At 38.2% G+C, this 26,967-nt stretch overlaps 1 protein-coding gene across 3 annotated transcripts in view; it reads right to left on the reverse strand.

Annotated features, from left to right (window-relative positions):
* Positions 1-26,967, reverse strand: part of CDH13 (cadherin 13) — a 518,714-nt gene that overhangs the window by 97,606 nt on the left and 394,141 nt on the right. For all 3 annotated transcript variants that reach the window (XM_075039933.1, XM_075039934.1, XM_075039932.1), the window contains exon 8: positions 463-603. In XM_075039933.1, coding sequence (XP_074896034.1) covers positions 463-603 — 141 coding nt within the window. The remainder of the gene's footprint in view (positions 1-462; positions 604-26,967) is intronic.

Below are 26,967 nucleotides of genomic sequence, written 5' to 3' on the forward strand. Positions count from 1 at the left end.
AAATCCACCTGCAGGTTAAATTTAAAGCTTTTAGGACTAGAGCTTTCATTACAGAACTCTCAAGCCAGGACAAAACATGTTGCTTTCATCCATGTTGCTGACCATCAAAAGCCCTAAGCTAGAACATAGGCAAGAGGGAATTCTCTATTTTCCCCCATAGGAGCAAAAGGAGAAAGTTACCCCTAGCAAACTTATTTTACAGGTTTTCATCCTGCTAGCAAACCTCTGAATGATATCTCTCAACACAAATGTTTACCTTGTGGATGCATTTTGTTTTGGAAATGATGCATACAAATTTATTAACGTAAAAGAAGAAAAGAGCAGCTCCAGGAAAGTCTGTCACATTGAGCTAAAAAGATGCCTTTAAGTATTTTCTTCCATTAAGGAACATTTTCATATTTAGAAACAAGTTAATTACAATTACATGTACCATTTTGTAGAAGACAGATGGCAAACTCTTACCTCCTTCTTGGTAAATTCTGGTGGATGGTCATTTTTGTCATCAATAAGAATAGTGGCAGTTGCTGTGCCAGTTAGTCCCACATCAAGACCACCCATATCCTTAGCTTCTATAACTAGCTCATATTTTGGGGTTTCCATAGTCTGAAAAAAATAACAGAAAAGGAAAGGTTTAAAAAAAGAAAAGACAACAGATTACATACTACTTTTGATTCACATTAAAATAGTAAATTTAAAAAAAATCTAAACATTAATTTGGCCTAATAAAACACAGCATAGAAAGAGATCTGTTATCAGTGTTTTACCAAAACAGAAGCACAGCTTTCTATAAGCTTCAGCTGCTACAATGGAAACCTCATTTGGAATACAAGTGAATATTGGTAAACAGTACATAATCTACCCTGTTATTTAAGGAGATTAGGAAAGAAATTAAAATATACCTGCTCTTTAAGAGTAAGCTCTCACTTCAGTGCACCAATATTTAGCAGCTTGCTTCATCAGTGTTATGATGGGTACATAATTAAATACTAATGTCACAATCTACATATAAATTCACTTTATTTTATTAAATCACATTCATTCTGTGTATTAGCATTTAGAATGGTAATCTAAGTTTGCTTCACTGTAAGAAACAAGAAAGCAGTTTCTAAAATGGGCAACGAATGCCAGTTATTGCACAAAGCAAAAGTGTATAGTAACATTAATGATTTACATCTATAATGTCCGATTCCTGTGTCATGATTACTTACCTGCCAGCCTACCTATTGTGGAACCGGACAGCATAGGTCCATAGCAAAACCTACCCTTAATTTCCCTCCCCCGAAAGACAGTCATAACTTGGAAAAAAAATTGTGGCCACCATTCTGCAGTGGGAATACGACAGCATTTCTAATTCACCTCTCTTGCATCAGGCATGAAAGCACATCTGTTTGCAAGCTGGACAACAGGGTAGTAATACATCCCATCAAAGGCAGCTATTATCAGCATCAGAACCTGCTCCCATGGAATTTGTAGAGAATTTTGACACGGATTTCACTGGAGACAAGACTGGGCACCTAATTAAAATGAATATTTTCCCCATTTGTCTGGCTGCCTTATATGGAACCATCTGCCCGAAGACCATATGTGCTGCATCATCAATGGAGGACACAGATGGGAAAGTGCTGCAGTCACCTTTAAAACTATATGGTAAGAATATCATGTATGCTCAGGAATGTTTTTTCAAACCTTCCTTGAAAAGTAAGTCTGGATCTCAGGGGCAAAGTGACATAACAATGCCTGAAAAGGTGGCTCAGACCAGCTCTATCAGCCAACTGCGATTACAAGAATGAAGGCTACACATCTTTGACATCACTCATCCTATGTCCTTTATCTAACACTTTTCCAGAGAATTAACATGGAGGGAGACAACTGGTGTTACACAACTTCATACAGCAACACAGTGATCTCTGTTTACCACCCATGCGCTGCCTTATAAAGCAGAATCAAGGAAGTTGAAGTAGGGCTTGTCCCATAGCAGAGAACATAAAATCATAGAATAGTTTGTGTTGGAAGGGACCTTTAAAGGTCATCAAGTCCAACCCCCCTGCCACGAGCAGGGACATCTTCAACCAGACCAGGTTGCTCAGAGCTCCATCCAACCTGACCCTGAATGTTTCCAGGGATGCGGCATCTACCTGGGCAACCTGCTCCAGCGGTTCACCACCCTCATTGTAAAAAATGTCTTCCTTATCCAGTCTGAATCTCCCCTCTTTTAGTTTAAAACCATTAGCCCTTGTCCTATCGCAACACGCTCTATTAAAAGTTAATCTTAAGCCCCCTTTAGGTACTGAAAGGCTGCAATAAGGTCTTCCCTGGAGCCTTCTCTTCTCCGGGCTGAATAACCCCAACTCCCTCAGCTTTTCCTTATAGGAGAGGTGTTCCATCCCTTTGACCATTTTTGTGGCCCTCCTCTGGACCCGCCCCAACAGGTCCATGTCTTTCCTGTACTGGGGACCCCAGAAGTGGATGCAGTACTCCAGAGGTGGAGTAGAGGGGCAGAATCCCCTCCCTGGACCTGCTGGTCACGCTTCTTTTGATGCAGCCCAGGATACGGTTGGCTTTCTGGGCTGCGAGTGCACATTGCCGGCTCACGTCCAGTTTTTCATCCACCAGTACTCCCAAGTCCTTCTCTGCAGGCCTGCTGCCAATCCATTCATGCCCCAGCCTGTATCTCGCCATGTAAAATTTTAAATTGCTTATTTCTCATCTCTAGCTTAGCAAAGCAACCTCTCGGGTCACACAATCTTCTATGTTGCTAAGTGATTTGAAAGCGTTTACTATACAGTGCATTTTCGCATTGTGCATTTTCCTGGGTACATCACAACACCTTTCTTGGAGCACGTGCAAGAAGGAGATCCCAATTCCTTAGTACTTAGCTCTTGAAGCATTTTTAGGCCATGAGAGAAGCAACCATATCAGTTGCTCATCAGAAGCAATATATTTGCATGCAAAATCAATGAGTCAAGCCAGAAGATATATTTAGTTCTAAAAAACATATGGACTACTAGAAAATCAGATGCCACTGCCACATAGGGAATCCTAAGAAATGTATTTCCTTAAGTCTTACAACATTATTTCATGAAATTCATCTCAGAAGGCAGCAAACCAAGAACAGTATTTCGATTTATAACATCATATAAATATACGCAAAGAAATATTACTGACATGTCTCCAACAAAAATTCAGATTACAGAGTGGAACAAAATTCACAGTTTTCATATACTTATTTTTTTAAATTTATTTGATGTATTCAAACCTGAATGCAGCTTCTCTCCCCTCCCCTAGATGCAACTTTTTCATTATTTTGATTAGGAAGTTGTTATTCTTGTATGGAAAACTTGCAAAGCCATTTATCACTTCATGTTTATAAGCCTCTTTGCTCAGAAAGAGGCCCATTTTTACTTACAAATTGGCCTTTTTTCCTTTGAAAACTGTCCCATTTTCTATTGAAAGCAAGCCCATTTATGCTAGAAATTGTGTCTACTGCAGCAGAAATTTCTGTGACAAGAGTCCAATGTTTAAGCTCACAACGGAATGTGAAAACATTGAATTTTGAGTAGTATTTCATATCATTATGAATACTTCACACTTTCCTGCTATGCAGCACTTTCTACATCTAGTTCTGTCACCAAATATTTGCTTTGTTAGAGAAAGCAACTCCTAACAGATCCAAACCCGAGAGCAGAGGCATGTTCCCATCAGATGCTCTCTTTACACTAGGAGATTGCATGTAAAGAACTTTTTTGCATTTCTCATACTCCTGGCCCAGTTAATTCAGGCACTAGCAGCAATTATTTGTGTCTGTGTGATTTATCACACTACCGGTAAATCCTGGGACACGGGAGTGGGGATCTGTGGCCGGAGCATGGGTCCCTGTGCTCTTCCTAAGCCCGTTCCTCAGCTGACGAGGCTGGGGAGGGCCAGGGTCTGGGCTGGGGACATCCCCCTGGATCTGCCAGTGCCAGCTATCGTGGCAATTCCTCATCTTTTCCCTCTTGGCAGGGCTCAGGCCTTTTACCCCAGTGCAGTCTCTCCCTGCGTTTGCTCCCATCTTGTGAGAAACGGCTGTTCCTGGAGGAGGACGGTGAAGGAGAAAAGCAGCCTTTCTTCACCTTCTCCATCCCTGCTACACCGGGCAGGTTTGGGATAAATGCAGCCCCCACTCTTGGTAGCATTTTGGGACCCCACAGTTGCTCAGACTGGTGTCCCACCGTGACATTGCCTGTCACTAAACCCAGGCCCCCCGCTTCTGGAAGCAGTGACCTAGCCCCTGAAGCATACTCTCGCAAAACCAATCCAATTAATACCGTTTGGATAGCGAGCTGCTAGCAATATAAATATGCAACGAGTCTCAACAAAGTGGATCTACAGCTAAAAAGGATAATAGATGATTTTAATAAATGAACATTAAGTCGCTGTTTGTGCGGCTTATTATTTATCAACTGTGACTTTGTGGAGTGTAACACTGTTGAGAGGGTTTGTATAATTACAGCAGGAGAACCATTCCTTTCCCCATAAATTTTCACTCCAGTCATTTAGCCACGGCAGGGGTGACACTGGCAAATTGTTTGGTTTGCCAAGGAGGTGAACTGTGTCTTGAGTGTTTTTCTTTGAAGGTCCACCCACTGCCGTTCTCACCAGTGTTAACATTCCTATCAGATTTCACTCCCCTGCCGCCTCGACATAACTGGTTCAGCACTAGTAAGCAACGAGAGGCCAGAATGGCACTTTTTCAGATTTCAGATTCCTGACAAAGCCAGCAGGATCTAATCACAACAGAGGGAAATAAAACAGTTTGGTGTAGATACACACAGGTGGAACAAACCAAGTGATTACTTTTAGGTGGTGCTGAATGAAACCAGATAATGATGGTTTTCTGCTGAGTTTTGATCTTTTAATATTTCCTACACATACAATAAAAAACTATCAGTGACTTAAGAGAAGCAAGCCATGGCTAGTATTTCACAACACCAGCAGTAACAGCCCAAGTCTTGGTATAAGCTATCACTTGCAGGCTGTAAGGCATTCACAGGCCATTTAAATTCAGCTGGGATTGACAGCATCCTCAGTACAGTAGGACTCAAAAAGTAACATGGAAACAAGTGGAACTACTTGCATGATTACAAGAAAGGCTTAGAAGCCTTAGGTGGACATGTTTGAAAATACCAGTGGTCAACTCCTGAATTTCCACTTATGTACATGGACTCTCAGAGCCTTGGTATTGCTAGAACAACAACAAATCCCCTCTCTGAAACTTCAGACGCCCAAAGCTTTTAGAAGCGTGACCAATGTGTCTCCCCTTGTTTATTTATCTGGTAAGGAAGTGCAGTCACTCAGGAAGCTGAGGTTTTCACCGCAGCCTGGCTTTTTTCCCCATCTATCTTTAGGCATCCGAATTAAGTGTCTGCTCTTTGGAGCATCACTGCCATGAAGTCAAAGGAGAGAAGCCATTTCTGTATTTGTCTGCACTGATGATCTCAAGAGATCAGTGCTCCTTAGTGCACATACCTTGGTGCGTGACTAAAGCTGGTTTAAGATCTTAATGACTTGATAAAGATCGCAAAAAGTAGCACCAAAGTGAGGAACAGAAATCCCATTCTGGCACTGTATTAAAGAAGTGTATCCGAGCAGTGAGTGATTAATTGTTTATCTAGATTCAATGGCCCTGGTAACTTTACCTTTGGTTGTGGGAGGAGGGAGGGGAAAATTTACTTTTACTTAACTTCTGAAGTTCAAAAATTTCAGTCAGACTTTTTATTTGAATATAAAGAAAAACAGAACAAGTAAAGCAGATTCACAAGAAAGAAGAGCATGAGAAAACTCCTGTAACAAAAACCTCTTTTTGCCATTGATACCTGAAGCAGTTATGACTAAATCTAATCTATAAAGTTGGCATATAGATTGCACACGTATGAAAAGCACTTCATTCTGGCTGAAAATTGAACTCCTGATCACTGTTAGTGTCAGTCAGATACAATGTACAATGGGAAACCTATTTACTAAAATCATGCTTTCTGTTTTTTCCAATATAACTATCTAGTTATTTTCAGGAGATAATAAATTTTCTGGAAGGACACACTATGGGGTATTTGTGACACTGAAGCTAAACTAAGAAGAATTTGGATCAAGGCCTAATCTTCTTTGTAACATGTGTAGATGGACTGGGTTCAGAATTTTAGGCTGCTTTAGTCTTTTAGTTAATCTGTAATTCAAAGATGTTTAAACAGGAGTTCAACATATTTTCTTGTCAATCTTTACAACACTGTTTTTACCACCAGTATTTAAACTATACGTAGGGGGGCTGCAAAAGAATAATTTTGGCAAATGTCATTTTTCCCTTTTGCATTTATTCACATAATCAGCTTGCTACCCAACTCAGTATATTTTGTAGCTTCTCTTTTAGTGAATTTTAGGATCCTGCTAAGGATTTCAGGCTGTGAAACCCTGCCTCCCATCGGCACCCAGCTAAACGCTGCAGATAGGCACCGAAATCTGGAAAAAACCAGGACTCTTCAGTGTTTCCTCCCGGCTGGGTGTCCCCCCTGAAGTGTCTTTAGCCAGGTCTTCACCCAGTGCTCTGCAATCATTGTAAAACACCTGTGAATTGCATGTCCAGAAAAGGGCACACTTAGTATCACAACACCCAAGCCTTTGTTTGGTGCTTCAGTGCTTCATCTAAAAAAAACCCCAAAACTGGGGAGAATAGAAACTCCCGAATATGTACTCAGTTGCTAAGATCAAAACAAACACTGTTTGGGAAGCAAATGCTGTACAGAACGGTCAAAACTCTTGCAAGGGTTTTAAGTATCCTTTTAGGCTATCTTAATATTTGTTACCAATAGAGAGTTTTTTTACTGTTTCATGGATATTAGTATTTTCTACAACAATGCACCCATGTCTCAACACTTCTATTTATAATTCTGTTTATAAACTATGTATTCATGCATAATACTATATCAATAGTGTGCTACAATATCATAATTGTTACTAATTCCTTTCTAATATAAAGCTAACCAAAAAGAAAAATTGGGATTTAAATAATTTCAGTTCATGTTAAATAAATGCTTGTGTTCATTTAAGATGATAATTGCATACAGTATGCACTGAATATGTCCTATTAAGACATAATCAATGTTCTTGTTGAGTAACAATATCAACAGTCAATCTAACATTGTTCCAGAGCAGGCTGTCAGGATTTTGACAAATGTAGAATAAAAAAAGTGAAGCAGTGTGACTATTAACAGCTCTAACAGACATAATGCTTTTATAATTATAATATCAGCATTTATTTTAAATGCCAATTGGTGCTGTGTAAAAAGGGCAATATACACAGAGCCTTTGCATTCAGAGCTTGAATTACAGTTTGATGAATACAAAAACCCAAACAATTTTGTAACGTAAATCCTCTTTAGCTCACCAATTTCCAATTTTTTGTATCATAAAGGAAGGTCTACAGTTTAATCACTGTAATAATGTACTTCTGTTATGAAGAAAATCAATATCTATTTACTACCCACAGGAGACATATAGTTCATAAGTATATCTGGAAGCAAAAGGAAGACTAAATTTTCTCCTTCAGCAGTTGCTGTTAAAAAAGGAAAGAAATTGCTCCAAAGTGCTTATTACAAATAGCTTTCCTGGCCAGAGATATTTTTTTCCTATCAAGAGGAAATCTGTAATTATTTAATATATAGGATGTATAGGATCAAGACTTTAATTCTTCATAATGCTGACATAACTATAGGGCTGATATACATGCATATGTTTGTTATATTTTACATGGAAATACAGGAACTGTATGTGCATGTTTCCAATATTTTGTGTAAAATCAGTTTTGATTGATATGCAAATTAGGATTTAGAGTTGCCATTGAATTCGTATCATTTTGGAGAATTCTGCCAACCATGATGGGGAGACAAGCTTTCCTTCGAGAAATATTAGAAATCTGCAGAGAAAAACTATTTGTTTACTGCTCACTCACTGTACAGACGTGCATCTCGGCTCTTCTATATAAGCACCACAATATTTGTGCAGACATTAACTTCATTTAAGGGAGCGTCCTTACATTGAGAATGTTATTAATAAGGAATTTCTCCTTGGGTAGAGATCACCAATTTCTAGGACAGGACAGTGATTGAAGCTCCATTTAGTCTGAGATATTTCCATTTAAATTATTATTGTTAGTTAGGCTTTTACCAAAATCAAGCCCTGGGAAGAGAGCAAATATTCAGTACTCTAAAGAAAATCCTTAATTATCATAAAAGATATAACACCATTGAAGTTAGTACCCCTACACTGGTTTTTAACAGCCAAAGATATTTCCCTGAGTATAATTTGTTTGGAACAGCATGGCATGTTGATCTGCAACAGCTACTCACTAGATGCTCATGGTTTGGGAAAAGAAACATTTTCCATGTCCGCTGTGCTAGAAGTATAAAGTACTATAATAAATTTGAATAGCAATGGAGAATAAGAATCACAATGTCCCAAGGAAAATACTTGCTGTCAAATGTCATTAAATCAAACTTTTTTTTTTTTTTTTTTTTTAAACACAAGCTATGTTTCAGCTTTCCTTCTGGACAAATGTATGTAATTTCTTTTTTTTTCAGGAAAAAAATTCAGTTGTTCCTCATAATTAAATAGTACTGCAGAAACCTTTCATTCCAGTGTGAAAGCATCAATTATTATGTAACTTCTCTTGCTGATTTTAGAACATTTAATCACTCTATTATTATTACATACTCGGAGGTGTCAGAAATACAACTACCACACTCATCTCACATAAACCTTCTGTCAACAGCAGACAATAGCTATAGTGAGCGTCTACTCCCCAGTCCTAGGTCTGAAGAAAGAGAACGACATTATAGTCTATATGCAGCTATAGGTCCTGATATATGCAAACGTTCCCTTTGCATTTACATGTCACTAAGACTGTCGTTACTGCTATGCCCTTCCAAAGATCGTCCTGAGTTTAAAGAACACGTATAATCATGCTTGCTAGATCTGAGTTCCTCCAAGCGCTGTGTTATATGGTAGTCCAGCTCGCTACCTCAAAGCTCACTGGAGTTTGCAAACCCTTCCTGCAGTCACAGACATACCCTTTAGGAGGTGAAGCGTGTAATTCAGAAGGATGTGGGTTTGGAGGCTAAGGCAGCTGTAAGCTCTTTTGGGAATAGATACACACAAACATAACTTGGCCATGAAGCCTGCCCAGGTTGGAGCATCCTGTCCATTATCCATAATTCTCCACAGCTCTGACTTTTCACAAAGTGACATGCTGCCCTGACACATCTTCCCATGTGCTGCATATTCCTAATGTCAGTATTTCCTCTTTCATGGTGCTTGCATCAAAAAGAACCCTCAACCCTTCTTGTACACGAGGTGCTTAGTATTCTGCCAGCCTGGTCCTTTAACATAGTACCAAAACATTGCTGAAACCATGGCGCTACATCTATTCCTTATTGACTATATAGCTACCAGTGTTTATATTCCGATTTTTGATGCTGGATAGAAAACACTGTATGTTATTCACATTAATTAATTGCACCCAGATAAAAACTATTGATGGAGCAGGTGGCAAACAGTTTCCCTGGTGCTTAACACTTTCCAAGCCTTAACACATTGAACACTGTAACAACACTAATAAGCAAATCCTTCCAAGGACTTTTTCATTAAAATCAGAGCACATGATCAGAAATGTTAACAGTCTGATTGATGGGTGTAGGAGCCACCATTCTGCCCGGTCCCGATTAATACACTTGTAAGGGAATACTGAAACTACCATACGTTCTGCCAATTTATGCTTATTTTTACAATGGTAACAGTTTGAACAGAGCATATCAGAAGAGCTTTGTCCCAGAATAAATAAAAGGCTGCATCAGCCCACCCTGCTGAGTGAGAGAAGGTAAGATTCAGTTCTCCTGCCTGAACAGGACATTCAACTTGGTTGTCTCGACTGCTTCAGAAAGTACTAAACCTCAAGCTAGCTGTCAGGAGCACACAAGATAAGAACTCCCTTCTGGATTACAGATATTTCTTTCAGCAAAGATTTTTTTTTTTTTCAAATCACTATGTTTCTGTAACAAATGTTCATTTCAACAAATCAATATATTTCCATAAAAACTGTTCTGTAATACCCAATCGTCTCTCTTTGCAGTGTTAATTATATATTTCATTTTAACAGTCACAATTTGCAATTCAAATAATCTGCAGACCAAAAGATATTTGCGGAAAAAATATTCAAATAATTTTCAGCCATTAACATATTAGAGTTGTACAATCTGTTTGCAGACAATTTGTGAAGAGAAAGAAGGGCAAAGTTGTTCTAATAAATTATTAGTTGCAAATTATCGAATCATTCTTAGTCCCTGCAGTACGTAGAAATGAGTCTATTTAAATCCAAAAACATAAATGGAGAAACAACTTTCTCCAACACAGTAACCTACCACGGTTATCAGTAGAGACAGCTTTCCAAATATCTCTGTATTAAAATACCTCTGCCAAGAGAATTCCCTAAGTAAATGAAGGGTGTAAAGGTCACACAATAAGGATCAGTACACCAAGATGAGTGAAGGTGTTCTCCTGTAACTTTAAGAGAGAAAAAAATCATAAGCAACCCCCAAAGTATTCAAGCCTGAAAAGATCCTCAGCCCAGCATAAATCAGCACAGACCCACTGACTTTAAATGGGCTACCCAAGTTTATTTACACATTTATTAAGCTATAACTTACCATGTTTATGAATGAGCATGCATCTATGCTTTCATGCTACAATGTAAGATGCTTCTGTCTCTTGTAAAACTGTAGGGGTTCCCATAAATTTGCATTTAAAACAAAGCAGAACCAAGTGCCAAAGGCTGCCTTCCAAATCATCATGGCATCAAGAGCATGAGAGCCCAAAACCCACGCTTTGGAAGAAAGTTCCCAAATTCTTCAAAACAGGAGGATGAAGATAATATTTCCTGCCTTGTTGCAGGTATAATCACATTAGAATTAGGAAAACCTTGTTCATCAGTAATCGCAAGAGGGTGTCTGTGCCTGCGCTTGTACAACACAGGCTCTGGAAACTAATGAGAAGTTCTAGGCATTTAACCCAGTGGGGAGGGGGATCAATCCACAGTATTAATATTTCATACAAAAGCAGTAACATGCAGCTGGTCAGCACTCCCCTCTCTTTACTGGAAACAGATTGCTTTCCTAAATTGTGTGGACAGCAGCCAATGGCAGTTATCAGTGATCTCATTGATAAATGCTCATTATACCTGCAGCCCTGAAACGGAATCCTTCACTGAGCAAAGAAACAAAAGGCTCCGTCAACCATGCTTATCTCTGCTTGAATTTGCTCCTCCTTGAGTCTGAATCAGGCTCAACAAGCCCTGAAGTGTTTTCTGCAGGCTTTGGAGGAGGATACTGAACAGTTCCAAAAGGTAAACATGGCTTTTCATGAAAGTGTGTGTCCCAGAAAAGGCATCTCCAGAGCAGAGGAGAAAAAAGAAAAAAAAAAAAAAAAAGCTGAGTTTTATCTTCTTAAGCTGCCAAGAAGTGGGTCTGAACAAGGCAGAGGGAAAACCTGACGCAGTTCAACCCAAGCTTATTCCCAACACCTCTCTTTCCTCACAAAATCAGCTCTGAACAAGCAACAAACCAAGACCATAGCTTAAATCCTGGACACTGTAGGCCTCTCTACTCCCAGACTGCACTTATTAGCACACATTTTTGAAGGATTGCAGGAAACAAAATGAAACCTAATGCTGATTATTTTATTATCTGCCACCATCAAGCAATCTATCATCTTACCAGAGCTGAATTTAGATTGATCAAGTTTATACCACTGAGACCTGACTGGATGCCAATGCAACACTTCTACTAATCGACCTCGTCATTCCAAGACATCACAGAGCCATACAGTGCCTTTCTTCACCTTTTCATCAAACATCAAATCCTAGATGGACGTTCAGGCATGTCAAATGCATTTAAATGCATCCAGCTGACAGTAGCAGTCCCAGAGAAAGCTGCTTGACCACAGGCCCGCGCAGGACTTGCATATACTGTTGCTTCCTTGCTGATCAGGAAAGTCCTTTTGAAGTTAACTTTCCCGCTGTTTACGCTTACTAAGCTCCAGTTTGCATCACTGAGAGTGTGGCAACTGGATTTCTTTCAGCTGAAATTCAACTGGAGAATGTGCTTTGGGTGCCACCCAATTCTTTCCAGCCATCAGCGTGATTCAGTCTGGGGGACCAGACCAGAGGTGTCTGAAGTGAAAAATTGCAGTGTACGACATGGATGTCAGGTCCTCAGCCTGAACTATTTTGCTCTACAGATCTGCTTCTACTGGTCTACTCTACCTACTAATCCAGAAATAGCCTTGCAGTCCACAATAAGCGAGTCAGCTGTAGAGTTTACAGTCTCTAATTAGTGACAGCAACCTCTTACCACAGCCCAGGCAAGGATACAACAGCAGGGACAAGAACCAATAGAAGCCCCAAAGTCCCAAAGGCGCAAGACCAGGATGAACCATGTGATAAACCATCTGACAGTACTCGATGCAAAGGCTTTTCAAGTAGGTGCTTCATCCTTACCCCCAAACAGCATCTCTAGATCTACAAAAGCTTAGCATTATTCCTGTGCCCAGTTTATTCTGAAGAATGTGAACAAGGCCATTTGTTCGCCGAGGTCTGTGACTGATCACTGGGAAACAGGTTTCTCGAGGATCTTTGCACAGCAGCTGAAAATGAAAGTTTTCCTTGAGTTTCAATTTATAATCATCTAAACCAATATTCTCTGCCTAGGTAATAAAAGATAATAAGTTTTATGATACCTCCCTAATGCCAAGTCTTTACATAATCTGTTATCAGATGAATCAAAATGAAGCTTACTGGGTTAACGTCAGAAATCACATTCTCACAAATTAGGTGCACTTAGATTATATTTCCCTCCATAAACATTCCAATTCCCACAACGGAAAGCAATGTTATAAAGGTCAGGACGGAAATTGTGTTTCTGCTGTGTAATCTGCTTTGCAAATTTGTACTGGTGGTCAAAATGCCCAGAAAACTCAATTACTGACTTGCTATGACAACCAAACATCAGAAGGCCTAGGCAGACAGAGGTTATTTCTAAAATTAGTACCCTAATGCAAAAAGCATATTCTATGTCTCCAGATGTACAACCTTTGCCTGATGTTTATATTGTTAAATATTAATGGAAGCACTGTCTATTATTTCAGGCATGTTATCAGGAACATAATATTCTAGTTAAACAGGTGCATTCGAAGTTGGAGTTGGAGGGGAAAAAGACCCTCCATGTCCGTTTGAACCACTTACCGTTTAAACTTGGTACTCTGATCAAAATAGTCACCAAATGTTACTTTTAATCACTATTATAATTTTTCCTGTAATTTTTTATGCAAATCTTATTTTAGAGTTTAGTGTTCTATTGCCAGTAATAATTCCAGGTAGCTTTTGAAATAAAGGACCCTGCTGAGAGTGTAATGAATCAGTAAATGATACTAGCTTTGCTCATGGACAAAAACAATTCTAGTGGCTGCATTTATACTCTCATTGGGTTATACCCGCAGAATATAAATTGATCTAATTCTAAATCATCCAAGGGAAAATGATGTAAAATGGATTTCAATTACACGATTGCTGTTTTACCAAAAAGCTTATCACACTATGGGGTGAAAAATCAACGCCTCCATAGGATTTACTTTCTGATAAAAGAAGTAACAATGGAATTTTCCATTTAAAAATTTCTCCAGTCAATTTCATTCTTTTCTTACTTAATCCGACATATCTTTTTATCAGCTTCCTTTCATGATAAAAAATAATTAAATGCCTTATTTGGAGTTCCTATACTTTCTGCTTTGGTTAATAAGTTCTATTTTTGCTAAACTTTCATAATCCTACTCAAATCTTCTAAGAGCATCCGCCAACAAAACAGCTCCCTCCTCCCCACCCCCCTAAAGTCAGGCTTCATTTTCTTGCAACCAAACCAAGATTTCTAGGTCATTTTCACTTTTAGACTTAGTCTGTCACTGCCTTGTGCAGATTTTGCACTGTAGTACAGTTGCTTTTAGTGAACAATGAGGGACGTTAACCTGCTACAGGTTGCTCCTCTTATAAGTTTATGTCTCTGCACTAGAACTGTACACAGCTTCTTTCTGTAAATCAGTCTTCCAAAGATTTTTAAATTCACTATAAAAGAAAGAATAATTCATTTGTTTTATTAGCAGTACCAAGATAGAATCTACTAATAATACGAACATAGTGTGGTGACCTAGAAGAAAACCAATAGAAAATAAACATAAAAAAGTAAGTGTGGGAAGATCATGCATGAAGAATAATTTTCCTTTCAAGGATTTTGGAAGATTCAATAAATGCATAGCTCTTTGGATAAATAGAAAATCTCACAAAAAGGCATAATCATCAGAACGCTGGCAGATACTTGACATAAAATATAGGACACATTGCTCACATAATAAGAAATAATACTGAGGTATAAACTTCTCTTCTGTACAATCCAGCAGCTGTATGTTCTTTTCAAGGTTTAGCAGCATAGTTTTCTGGCCCAAAATCTTGCTCAAGACTTTGTCTCAGTGAAATAAATTTTGCTTTATAGGAAATACATTATATTTTTATTCATTGCAACGCCATAGTATTTGTTAAAAAAATTGCCTGAAGTAATAGCATTCTCAAAAAGTATTTGGCTAATTTTGTCTGCTTTCCCCTATGAAGCATCACCATAAAGTATTTATGTTGGGTTCCTGAGGATCTGTTATCCTGGTCTTCCTGTTCAAGGAAATACTCTGCCACCAGAAGGTCTGAGATGTGGCAGATCTGGGAGGCTTATGATCATCTGCAGCAAGAGATCAGCAAAGTTAATGGGAAAGTTCTCTGCACCTTCAACAGGTTTGAGTGAAGCATTCTTATGGGAAGCAGACTGTACAACTATCTTCTCAGGTGGAAACACTCAGTGATGCAGTCTTCATTTTAATCATATGATCATTTTAATCATATGATCACTTTAATCAGGACAGTGCACTAGCAAAGGTCCAAAGAAATCTTCCGCGCTCTGCTTTAATAATGAAATGTCAGTTAACGTTTTATAATATTGCCTTGTTGTAACTGTTTTATATCATATATGAAGTAACTTAGTAAAATGTATAGAACTAGTACAAACGAAGTTATAGTGAGCTAAGACTGCACAGTATATTTTGTAGTAAGTATGGTACCAAAATATCCTTCATTCACGCTACTCAATGCCAAACATTTCTGGGGGCCTGTTGCTCTACAAAGCGGTTTTATAGACAACTTTTTTCAGGAGAATTCCCAAAACACATTGCAAAGAAAAAAGAATAATTGCTAATTTTCAGAGTTAAGACAGACAGAAAGATAAGAGTTAATGACTGAGAGAAATCCAGTGTTTTGTATTAAGGAAGGACAAACTGCAATTAAGTGCGTAACATCTGTCACCATGGAGAAACAGAGGGGAGGTGAATACGTGAGGTAGGATATGAGTGGATGTGGGGGTGAGCAGAGGTCAGGGAACTGTGATGGAGCGAGTCTGTAAAGAGTTTTGAAACCTTGAAGTCCAATTTCCAGGCAGTTCTTGTAGACTAAAAGCAGTAAACCCAACAATGGGAAGAATGGTATGAGAGGCACTGCTAGCAGGAAGAGAAGTGGGAGGGAAGAATACTTGAGTCCCTTGAAGAACTGGGAAGAGACATCCATAACATTATTAAACAAACTTTTCAAACCTAGAAAGTAGCCAAGTAGCACGGATGTCTGAAGGGACCCACGCATCCTTGCATTCCCCACCATGGCATTTTAGCATAGCTCATATAGCAGAAGACAGATACAGAACTATAGTACAGACAAATTCTGGCTGTGGCCCAAATGCTTTGATAAGCAAGTTTGCCCACAAGCAAGGCAAGAGCTTTTAATAGCATGAAACAAACTGGGTCAAAATCCTCTCAGTGCAGTGCATCTTAGACACACATAAATAAATATAATTTTGTATTACTGTCTGACATCTCATAAAGATTTGCGATTATGCCAAATAAATGACTGAGGCACCTTTTCAACTCTCTACAGATTAGAATTTTCTGTGTCTAGAATGTGTCCCAGGGGAATGTTTGAAACTCACAATTCGTATTTCAGGATGTCCTTCAACAGCGGTTGGACCAACAAAACATTTGATACTGACCTCCCTCAGATCAAGATCTAATTCCTGACATTTCTCCAAGTCAGAGATTATGTGTCATTTTGGAATGCCCTGCAACCTTTACCAAATCTAAGAAACTCTTATGCACATAAATAATTTATATGCACATATCTCCTACTGAAACTAACAAATGAGTCAGAGTTGCAGGATCAGGTTCATGTCCCGGAACTACTTCAAAACATTTTTGTAAAAAGGAAATCAAAGTGGGCACGGCAACTGTAAATCTAATGGGATTTAAATATAATTAATATTGAATACTAAAAATTAGGGTGTATAATCATAATGACAATTCAAGCTTAAGAAGAGTAGCACAGTAATGAAAGCATTAAGAGCAATACCCTTTCTCTTTCTCTCTCAATGGAAGTGTTTGAAACTATGATTTAATACAAATCCACTATTTGAAATGAGATTAACAAATATTAGTCTCGTTAGAAATTTTAATATTATTTGGATAAACTTTATTGAGAGAGGAAGAAAAGGAACAGAGAAATTTCAAATTCACAAGAAAAGTGCAGAATAGAATTAAATTTTCTGCTGCCTTAAAAGCCTATTGAGGTCACTTTAAGTTAAACAGATTTCTAGAGGTAGAAAATGCTGAGTTAACATTACAATAAACAGAACTGATTGGAAGGGAGCCTACAAGTAAAACAATTAGCTTAATAAACAGATGGAGAAGACACTTTCAAAATTATTGCCTTTGTCAAACATTCAGCATCTTAAACCTGGTAAGACCCTGTTTATCGAAGCAGGAATACAATTACTGGGGAAAATGTAAAATAAAATTTATACTAGATATGCGTGAACTTATTAAAGCAGAACTATGGTACACAAAGGGAAGTAAAGCAGAATAAAAAAAAATATCAGCATCTATATTTCTCTTTCTGGAAATTCAAAGGCTGACAACGGATTAGCAAGGCAAAATGCAGTTATTTCCCAGTATTCTCCCTCTCCCTGAGCTTTGCCTTCTCTGCATCTATCCCTGTTTCAAAAATATTTCAGGCACTGAATGAGAAACTTGCACATTCAGCTGTGTTTCCTGTCAGGAAGGATATCACGAAGGGAGACAAAATCGAGCAAGGTTATCTCTCCATGGGAGTGAAACTGTCTGCATTTCTTCAGGCTTGACGAGAAAATGCTGAATGAAATGCCTGACTCTCAACTAATAATGATATATACAACATGTTTAAAAACTGTCTGTAAGGTCTGAGTGTGCCCTGGAGCATGGTGTGTCCCAGGATGGATGTGTTACACTTTGTTGGGACTTAGAAATGCGATGAACTCGGCTATTAAGATCAAGAAAAAGAAAATCTTTCCTTAATAAACAGTTAGGTCGGCTGTTTGCACAATCCCAGTGCCTCAGGGTGCGGACCACGAGAACAGTGCCATAGGACCTCACTCACACTGCGGCCAGAAGATTGCTCTGGCTGAGTCTAGTCTGGAGGCATACTAAAACATATAAAGTGCCAGTGGAGCTTTGCCTGGGACAAGTTACGTTATTTGCTTAAATATGTTTTTCTGAAGTCGGACCTACAAGAGGGTGTCAGAGGATAATGAGTTCAGACTCCACTGATTTCCCTGGACCTAAGGTTTTGCCCTGATGTAGGACAGGGTAGGTAAAATGGATTTATAATACCCACAGAGTTTATCAGATGCATTCTCTTTTTCGGTGTATTCTGATTCCAGGTGGTGAAGAACAGCACCAAACAGAACCCATTTTAGTAGGCATTCAGATCGTTCATCATCTTGAGTAGACCACTGAGCCATACCCACACAGAGATAACTAACTCCTCATTATTTAGTCCATGGTGCATAATTCACAATGGAAATTTTCCCTTACAATACATAGGAGAGGAGCACTTTAAAGGAAAATACTACAGCACAAAGAAAGGAAAATATACAGTTTTTAAGGTGATTTCCAAATAATAGCAAATCATAGAGTATTTTTTGATCAGTCCTGGAAGAATGAAGGGTTATGTTCAGTTTAATCAATATTTTTGAGATATGATTCCACAGAATCTAAGCATTTTAACCAGAATTTTATACAGCTGAGACATTCCTCCATCAATATTCAAACTAGACAGTTGATCATATCTGTTAGATGGCATATAACTTTTTCCAAAACAGCCCTACGTTAAAAGGGCATCAAATTCTGCCCTTGAAGTTTATTTACAGATGCCCTGTTTACCAGAGGTCAATATATTTGGTCCTGACAGCGTCCAGAATAGCACTGGACAATTATTGTGAAGAAAAATATATCTCTTCACCTGCAGGGATTAAAAGAAATACTACGGTATCTTTGACTTCAATGTAACTGGTAGCATTTTTGGCAGCAATCCCAGAAACAATTGGCTACTAATAAAGGCACCTCTGAATATAACGCTCTCTTCAAGGGAAACTATTGCAGCGTGCGGTGAGGACTCAGCCAGGATGGCTTCAATTCCACTTGGGAAGCTAAATCCAGCAGGCACCTACTTCTACCTTCTCACGTATGCACTGTTGGTAGAAATTGCTCATGGGCTGCTAGTGTAAGGTATCCAGCACCTTGTAAATTCATTCACTCATTTCCCCACATGTACAAGTTACCAGGAAATGCAATTTGCTCATGATTATAAAATGAGTTCTCTTGATTACAGGCTAAAAAGGAACAGGAGAAAGCCTATAAAGAAATCCACGCTTACAGTGAACTGTACTTCAATAACTCCCATGTAGGCAGCTGTACGGGTTCACGTCAATGAACATATTTAAGAAATAACCAGTATTAGTTAATTAACTCTAAAAAGAGAGCAAGGGTTTCATCCTTACAAGTGCCTTTTTTAACAGGACTTCTTTATCCAAGCCTTGAACTAAAGTAAGGATTCCACTATTAAACAACATACTATTTAAATCTATGACAGAGCAATACGCTACTTTTACTGTGCATAGCCTTCGATTTAGCATGCAGCGTAATAACCGGAAGTAATGAAATGTGTCTTTACATGACAATCCTGATGTCCACCACAAACATCCATGAACTGGCTCCAGCAACACCCCATAGACAGGTTAATTGAAACAATGATAAATGACATGACTGAGGTCGTGCTGAGAATCACTCATGGACTTAGAAGTAGATTGAGAGAGTTCCAGTTCTTAGTCCGTAACTCTAACCACTTCCTCTCTCTTGGTTGTAAATGAAAAAGATTAAGACTCCTTTCTTATTTTTATAATGACTTGCACAATTTCCTTGCTTCAGATGGCTGAGGTACACATCCCTCATGTTACTCCCTTGACTTACTTACTGACCAGCTTGCCTGTCTGGCTGAAAATCTGAACTCTGGAACTCTGAACCACAAATATAACATTATGATAAAAGAAAACAGCATGCGTCCTCCTAATTTCTGCTGGTCATGGTTTCTGCAATTCAATGGTTTTCTTTTTTGAATATTATAATCTTTACTGAGTGTTTCAGTAAAATCAAAGTTTAATTGCTTTAGGAGGCAGCAGGAATGGCAGGGTTTCAGATCAGGTCAGCTGCTGACTGCTTGTTACTGAGTGACTCTAATTGGTATATTTGCCTCAGATTTTTAAAGGCAATAAGCTTTGGGGATATTTGCATAGCTAGTTTGGTTTAGGTATATCCTTGCTTATTAGATCTTCTAGGGAATCAACATTCATATGCTCATTTTCCTGAGACTAACTTTAAATTCTCTAAGCCTTTGGGAAGTAGTTTGTTTCTACCATTTAATTGCTATCTTTTATTTGATGTGACAGGGCTCTCTGATGATCACATAAAGTTTGATATATAAGTGTTCAGAGATGGATGGAACATTTTTTTTGATCTGTTGTTTTTACCTGGAGGATAATGCCTGAGCTTCACTGTACTGGGAGGGAACACCCCCCCCCCCAAAAAAAAAAAAAAAAAAAAAAAAACCAAAAATTGAAAAATTGAAAGAAAATTAAAAATTGAAAGAAACCGAAATTCTTTGGCCACTTGCCCTAAATTTCTCAATGGCCAAGTGACACATTACTATTTTCTAAAGAAGTAATAAAAATACTCTAATACTAAAGAGATCATCACACACGCTTGAAAAATATTGTGTGTGTGTCAACCTTTGAAGGCCTAAGGAAAGATCTCTGTTATTCATGCCATTGCAAGCTCTGCATAACTTCCAATTCTTTATACAGAAAGCTTAATGGCCATGGATTATTTGCCTCATTGGTTATGGTGCTAGGAAATAAAACAATGGAAAATATTCATTATAATGGTCTTCTATATTGAACTTCCACTTGGTTGAAGTATTAAAACAAGCAGCAAGGAAAATTAAATCTCAGAAAAAAATGGCAGGAGCATTTACGAATGCAAAAGACAAACTAAAGGCTCTATTTCTCTTGGTTTGCAGTGGTTATACTGTGAGTGCTCTTCACTGTCGGCTTAATCCTCTATCTACGCAACAGCTTTTCATTCACTTCCATGACTAGGTGGCAGCCTAATAACAGAAATTGGGGGCATGTGGGAGGTAGGCTCAAAAAAAAGAAAAAAAACACACCAAATGATTGGAGAAAATAAAAAAGGGACTCATTGTCGTAATCAGTATTTCAAGAAGAATGACACTGGGTTGCACATTATATTTTTTCATGTGTACTTACAGAATTACAATATATGTTTTACTACTAAAATTACTGGTTTATGATTAGGTTAACTTCCGTCCAGCAGTTTGTGTTGGCAAATTTGAAGGCATTAATGATCAGAAAGTTCAAACCACTCTGACTAAAGAGTAATCTCAGAAAAAAATATTAATGGAACAAAAGCTGTGTCTTAGGCCTATTATGTTGCAAATTTAGCTTTAATCTCTTTGGCAGTTAGCATAGATTATGAAAGACAACACAAGGGCAAAATTAAATGGCAAGCCTTGATTTGGAAACACTTGAAACAATGTCTCTGATGGATTTCTTCCTAGGATATTCACAGGATCTTCAGAAAGCAGACAGACCAGATCTTCTGGGGGCAGGGGGAGCACCTAGCCTTTTCCATTTCATACAGCTATATATGCCAACCACAGCCAGAGAGACATGATTACTCTTTCCTTTTGGGTAAGGCTGGTGGAAGTATAACAATTTCCCACTTTTTGCCACTGGTTTATCCCGGTAGGAAATTGTGCCAAGTTCTGCACTCTGACTGTCAACCGATGACCAGCTGCTAAGCAAGGCAGTCACCTCTCTGCCACATACATCTGCCCGGATGAAGGGGTAAAATGTTATCTTGTGCGTGTTAGATGTGTGGACAAAGATCTGGTAAAAAACCCACCACCAACAAATATAGGAGAATCCTTATTGCTATGCTCACTTTTGCAACTACAAGTCAAAACCAGTGCAGTGGGTACCAACACCATTTTGCAGTAAGTTTCTAAATGGTATCGTTATAAAATCAGCGCAAAAGGCTTCTTTATCAATATATAGTCTTCAGTTCGGTACAGTCACATATTTGAAATGAGGTAATTTCATTAACCAGTTAGAGCCATCTTACGGGCATGATGAGTTTTGCTTTCTTAAAAACACAGGCAAAAGGCAGGACAGTGCTCTTTTTGTCTTATCCCCAAAGAACAATAAAATCGAGGCTCTAATCCTCTAAAACAAGAAGCAAATTTTAAAGGCAAAAGTCACTTCACTCTGCAAACCTGTCACCTGCACTGTTATGTTACCAAAAATGCTTCTACCACCTACTCAGGCCTCAGAGTGATACACACAGTAATTTTTATTCATATCTGCAATTTGTCTAGGCACTACTTTTATCTTGTTCCAATAGAAATCAGTGTAAAGCTGCATCTCATCCACCCATAAAAGGATTACAAACAGTCACAGTCTTAGATACCATGGCTTCCCATTCGAAATGAAGAAGGTGAAAGTATCAACTCCCCTACATGTCAAAAAGTAGTGTGTTAAAGCCAGGAGTGTTTGAATGTCACAAAAAGAAAAAAGAGGGATCTCTCAAGAGCAACACACATGCCTTTCTTGTGGCCTGCAAGACCTTTATTCAGAACTAATCAGCCACTTGTAGACTTGAAAATGGGGCAAGCTTTCATATAGATAGGAAGAATCAAGCGTCACTAAGCAAAATGAAACAAGAGCAGATTCCCAGTAGCAATCAGCCCTGATGCTGGACCGACAACGTGCAAAAACCATGTGAGAAGTCCATATCCTGAAATAGTTGGCTCATTACTGCTTTTTGACCATCCTTGCTCTGCAAGCACAAATTATACAATAGGCATTAACCAGCAAGATTTAGTTTCAGTATCTCAGCTGGTATGATCTTGCACAGCCTAAAAGGAAGCATTGAAATCGCACTACGCCAGAGGAGGATCCAGCCCTCCTGTTCCCGTCTTCGGGAGCTGCTGTTCCTTCAGGAGGCAGGAATAGCAGCTCCAATAACACCACCAGATCCAATAATCAGAGTCCTCTCTGTGAGGACAAGAGCAGGCACTTGGCAGCAAGTTGTTTATAACCATTTCAAGCACCGGGGTTTATTTATGACAACTGTGGTAAATGAACTCTTTAAAAACTAGTCCACTGTGGCAGCAAACTTGCACATCTGTTTTATTACCTCCTTCAGTCTTTTCTACGTTAGTAGAGGTTTTCTTTTTTTCACTTGTACTATGTAGATTAGGTAATAAAGCCAAGCCTAAACTCCAATATAGGAAATTAAGATACATAATTTTTAGAAACATCTGCAATATATTGACAAAACCAATATCAACGTATCATTTAAAACAGTACAGAAATATTAATTTATGGTATTATTTTATTATGAATAAAAATGGTAGGTTTATCAGTTGATTATAGTTTGCTGTGTGGAATGAATAGTCTCAAACAGGCAGAATGATCCCTAAAAACCTGAAATTATGCTTAACTAAACAACTAAGTACAGGCTTTTAATGAATGCGTGTGAAAACTGTACATTAGATATAGCTGGATATTCACAGTTTATTAGCCAAATATTCACCAATTACTTTTTTTGCACCTAACGGCTAGTGCTTTCTTCTGTCAATAAGGCATGGCTGTAATTCAGAAATACTGCCGTAGGTCAACACTGAACTGAATCCTCATCACTCAGTATAACTGATAAATAAGTCCATTGAAAATATAATACCTTAAGCCCTGGTTAGTACATTTGACGACCACCTCATTAATAGTACAGCAAATATGCTTCAGGGATTTACGGTGGCAAGAACCAATGATTACATCCTTTTTTTAGATTTAAGGGTGGCAAGAAAGTGCCATCAGAGATCTAGGAAGAGTGATAGGGATTTAGTCTTGCTTGCTTCTTCCGGAGGATAAGGTTACTTCTTTCCCAGCACTTTTACATTCCATCTTTAAAATAAATTAATATTTTTAAAGGCCAAACTTGTGTTTTCATTTTTCACTTTGACAGCTCCTGAAACGCAGATAGATTTTGTATCATATAGAATACTTCCCCCATGTTAGTCTAGTCTTCTTTTGTTCTAGTGCCATACAACAAACCACTGACTTTTCAAATGACCCTGCAAAAACGCAAGATCAGAAAACAAAGCTATGCCAGCTGGACAGGAACATCACTTTCTCATCTTGAGGAAGCTGCTTTTTGTTCTTTTTTTTTATTCCTTTCCGGCAGTCCTTTTTAATCTATTCTAGCAAGAGGTTTAACAACTTGGGATCCTTTTGCAAAATCCTGCTGAAATTTATAATAGTGAAAATTCTTAGCGCTTCTGTTCAGAGGTGACACATGAAAACAAGCTGCTTGCTTCACCTAAGTCCTTTCACTTTTTCCTATTTGGTAGTTGTTTCTGAAGGTATTGCTGTGCCAAAAGGAAACACCAAACACTGAGATTTAAGTACAAATAAAATTAGCTGAATCTGGCACAATCTGCAAATACAGATTCCAGGAAATGAACCTATCATATAAGTCAAAACGGGTAGCCTTGTTTTGTAGGTGCCTATTACCTCAAAGATAACAAGTGTCATTATGTGCATCAGCCCAGAGAAGCTTGAAAATACCGCCCACATAATAGCTTTGATATTTTGAAGAGACCACCATTATTTTATTTGCCATTGAAAAGGATATCTTGTTTTCAGTTTGTAAAAGATCATGCAGTTTTAAAAGCATTTTTGCCTTCCAACTGCCTGGATGACCCTCGTGTGCCCAGGGGAAGCTTTAAGAACTGATGAAAGATAACACAACCCTGTTGAGGTATTCCACTTGTTTTTCTAGAGCTGTAGGTAAGGATTCTGCTTCCCAAAAGATCAAAAATTTGTTTATAAGAAACTTGTTTATATAGTGCATACCAAAGTGCAATAGATGCGACAGGTTTATCTAATACATACGTTAAAGCATTAGCACAAGTGTGCTGACTATGCAGAACATACAATTTCTTGGTCTAGAAACTTGCTCTAAGTACCGTAATTTTGATTTTAAATTAGCTATTAAATTATAATATGTGGTTTACTAAACAGTAATTAAAATTTAATTTTTATTAATGCTGTGAATATTAATCCATCCCAGGTTCGTTTGTTTTATATAATTCTTATACAGCATGCATTACTGCTCTTCTAAAATATTTTTGTGTAACATTTCCTCCAAGAAGGACTGGAAAAGGCCCCTGTATGTAACCAACAGTTCTCAGTGTGATTTATTTTTGAGAAACTAACACCATATGGGCTCTAACAGCATACACTATAATGGTATTGGGCACCAGCTTATTTTTCTGTGCTGTTTTGTAGACACTGAGGACATGAGGTGAATGTAAAACCTGACTGTAAGGTATCAAAGTGATGGAGTATTAGTCAGTAAAAGAGAAAACTTCTCAAACTGATGATTGACTAGGGATGTGTTTTCCTACAGATATTTTACATTGTATAATGAAGCCATAATATGAGCATACATTATCCTGTGTCTTCATTAGAAATTTAAACAAGCTGTAACAACACAAAGTATAGGCCACAATGTGCACAGCAGAGCTCAGTGGGTGTTTTATTATCATCTTAAATAGAAGCAGAATTGGACTTGACACTGCAAACTTTGATTCACCTGCATCAGGACAACTGTATGACACTAATTCTGACATTAAGTAACTCTCAGAATATAAATTAGTAGTGGAACAGTATTTTCCAACTCTTTCAATTTATTCTAAAGCAACAGGCATGTCATGACGAGATAGAAATTAATTAAAAAATTCCAAAAATATCAGGCCAGTATCTGATGTATCAATTGCAAAGTCATTCAGTCACATTCTGTAGCTAAAAGGCTAGAATTTTATATTGCCAGATTAAACAGAAAACACAAATCAATTGCTGTAAGATGCAACACGGAAAAAATTATGTAGCAGCAGGAGAAAAATGAAGCACAAAGTATTTAAATGTTTCCCCAGGTCACAGAGCAAATTTGTGTCAGCAGATGATTCTAGTATCCTCACTCCCAGGACAAAGCTATAATTGCAAATCTATGCTTCTTGGAATAGCTTCTGATTCCTAATACAAAACAGCTTTTTATTTAGCAAAGACATTCAGTCCTTTACCCTACCTTACATGGAGATTAAAATGAGGCATGGATATTGGCAGCCTAGGTTTATATTTGGGAATAGGAGGATGAGGAGGAAAAGAGCTTTTTAAGGTAACATATATTTACTCTAGTGAACACACAGCTCAGATACTAACTTGAAACTACAAACAAAACAAAGGAAAAGTCTCTTTTAGCAATGGGCACCTTTTCAACTGCTGTTGAACGTTGTGCTTGGAAACACAGAATTACAATAGAGGTGACCCAGGTAGAATTCAGCAGGGAAGACTGACATGATGCACAGACGTCAAGGTTGAAACTCTCTTGATACATGTCTGTAACTTTACAACTTTAACACAGGAAAATAAATAAATCGAACAGGATTGCCTCTCTCATGGACTTCTTGTGTAGATAACCTGCACATATATGGGCAGACCTGTCTGTTGCCATCGAAGTATAGTAGACACTTTTGGTTTTTTTTTTTTTAATTTCCTTTTTTATTCCTCCTGCAGGAACACTTGGGTAATGAGGGGCTATTTGGCTTAGACTAATAACAGTCTTTTCGACAAGTGATCTCATACTTTGGCAGTGACAATAAGTGAACGGGCAGTTCCAGATATATTAACAATTTTTGAGACTGGAACTGATTGAAAAGTCTGTCTACCCTGACTTCTATGACAGGCCAGATGACGTTCCCAGTTCATGCAAAGCTGAGTGCTTCGGATTGTATTTGCTTTTCAAGTTCTTCAATTCTGTCAACTGTCATCACATAATGTGCAACAGGCACTCTGTTTTCTTCTTGAGGAAAAAAAATCCCACATTTGTATAAAACTCAAGCATTAAGAGTTAAAGAGATTCACAAAATAGACTGAACTATAACTGAAAATATCAAACTTAAGTCCCTTATGCTTTAAAAATAACATTCCCTTTCATATTTGTGCATCTGAATTTTAAAAACCTGCCACCTCATTCCATCAATCTCCTTCCCCTATTTTCTCACCTTCTACCTGAACTCGGTAATAACTGTCACTGTCTCCTCTGATAACAAATTCCTCTGATTTACTTTCTCTTAATTCATTTACTTTTAAAAAGGGCACAATAAACAATAAAGGCCACCTAAAGACCAAAACCGAGGATAATGAAAATTCAGTCACCAGCAGTGCAAACTGCAGTCTATCACTGACCTAATGATGAAAGGCTGTTTAAATGTGGTAAACCTCTTGTTAGGAGCTAAAGTTAAGA

This window comes from Buteo buteo, chromosome 11 (assembly GCF_964188355.1).
Source record: "Buteo buteo chromosome 11, bButBut1.hap1.1, whole genome shotgun sequence".
Classification (NCBI taxonomy): domain Eukaryota; kingdom Metazoa; phylum Chordata; class Aves; order Accipitriformes; family Accipitridae; genus Buteo; species Buteo buteo.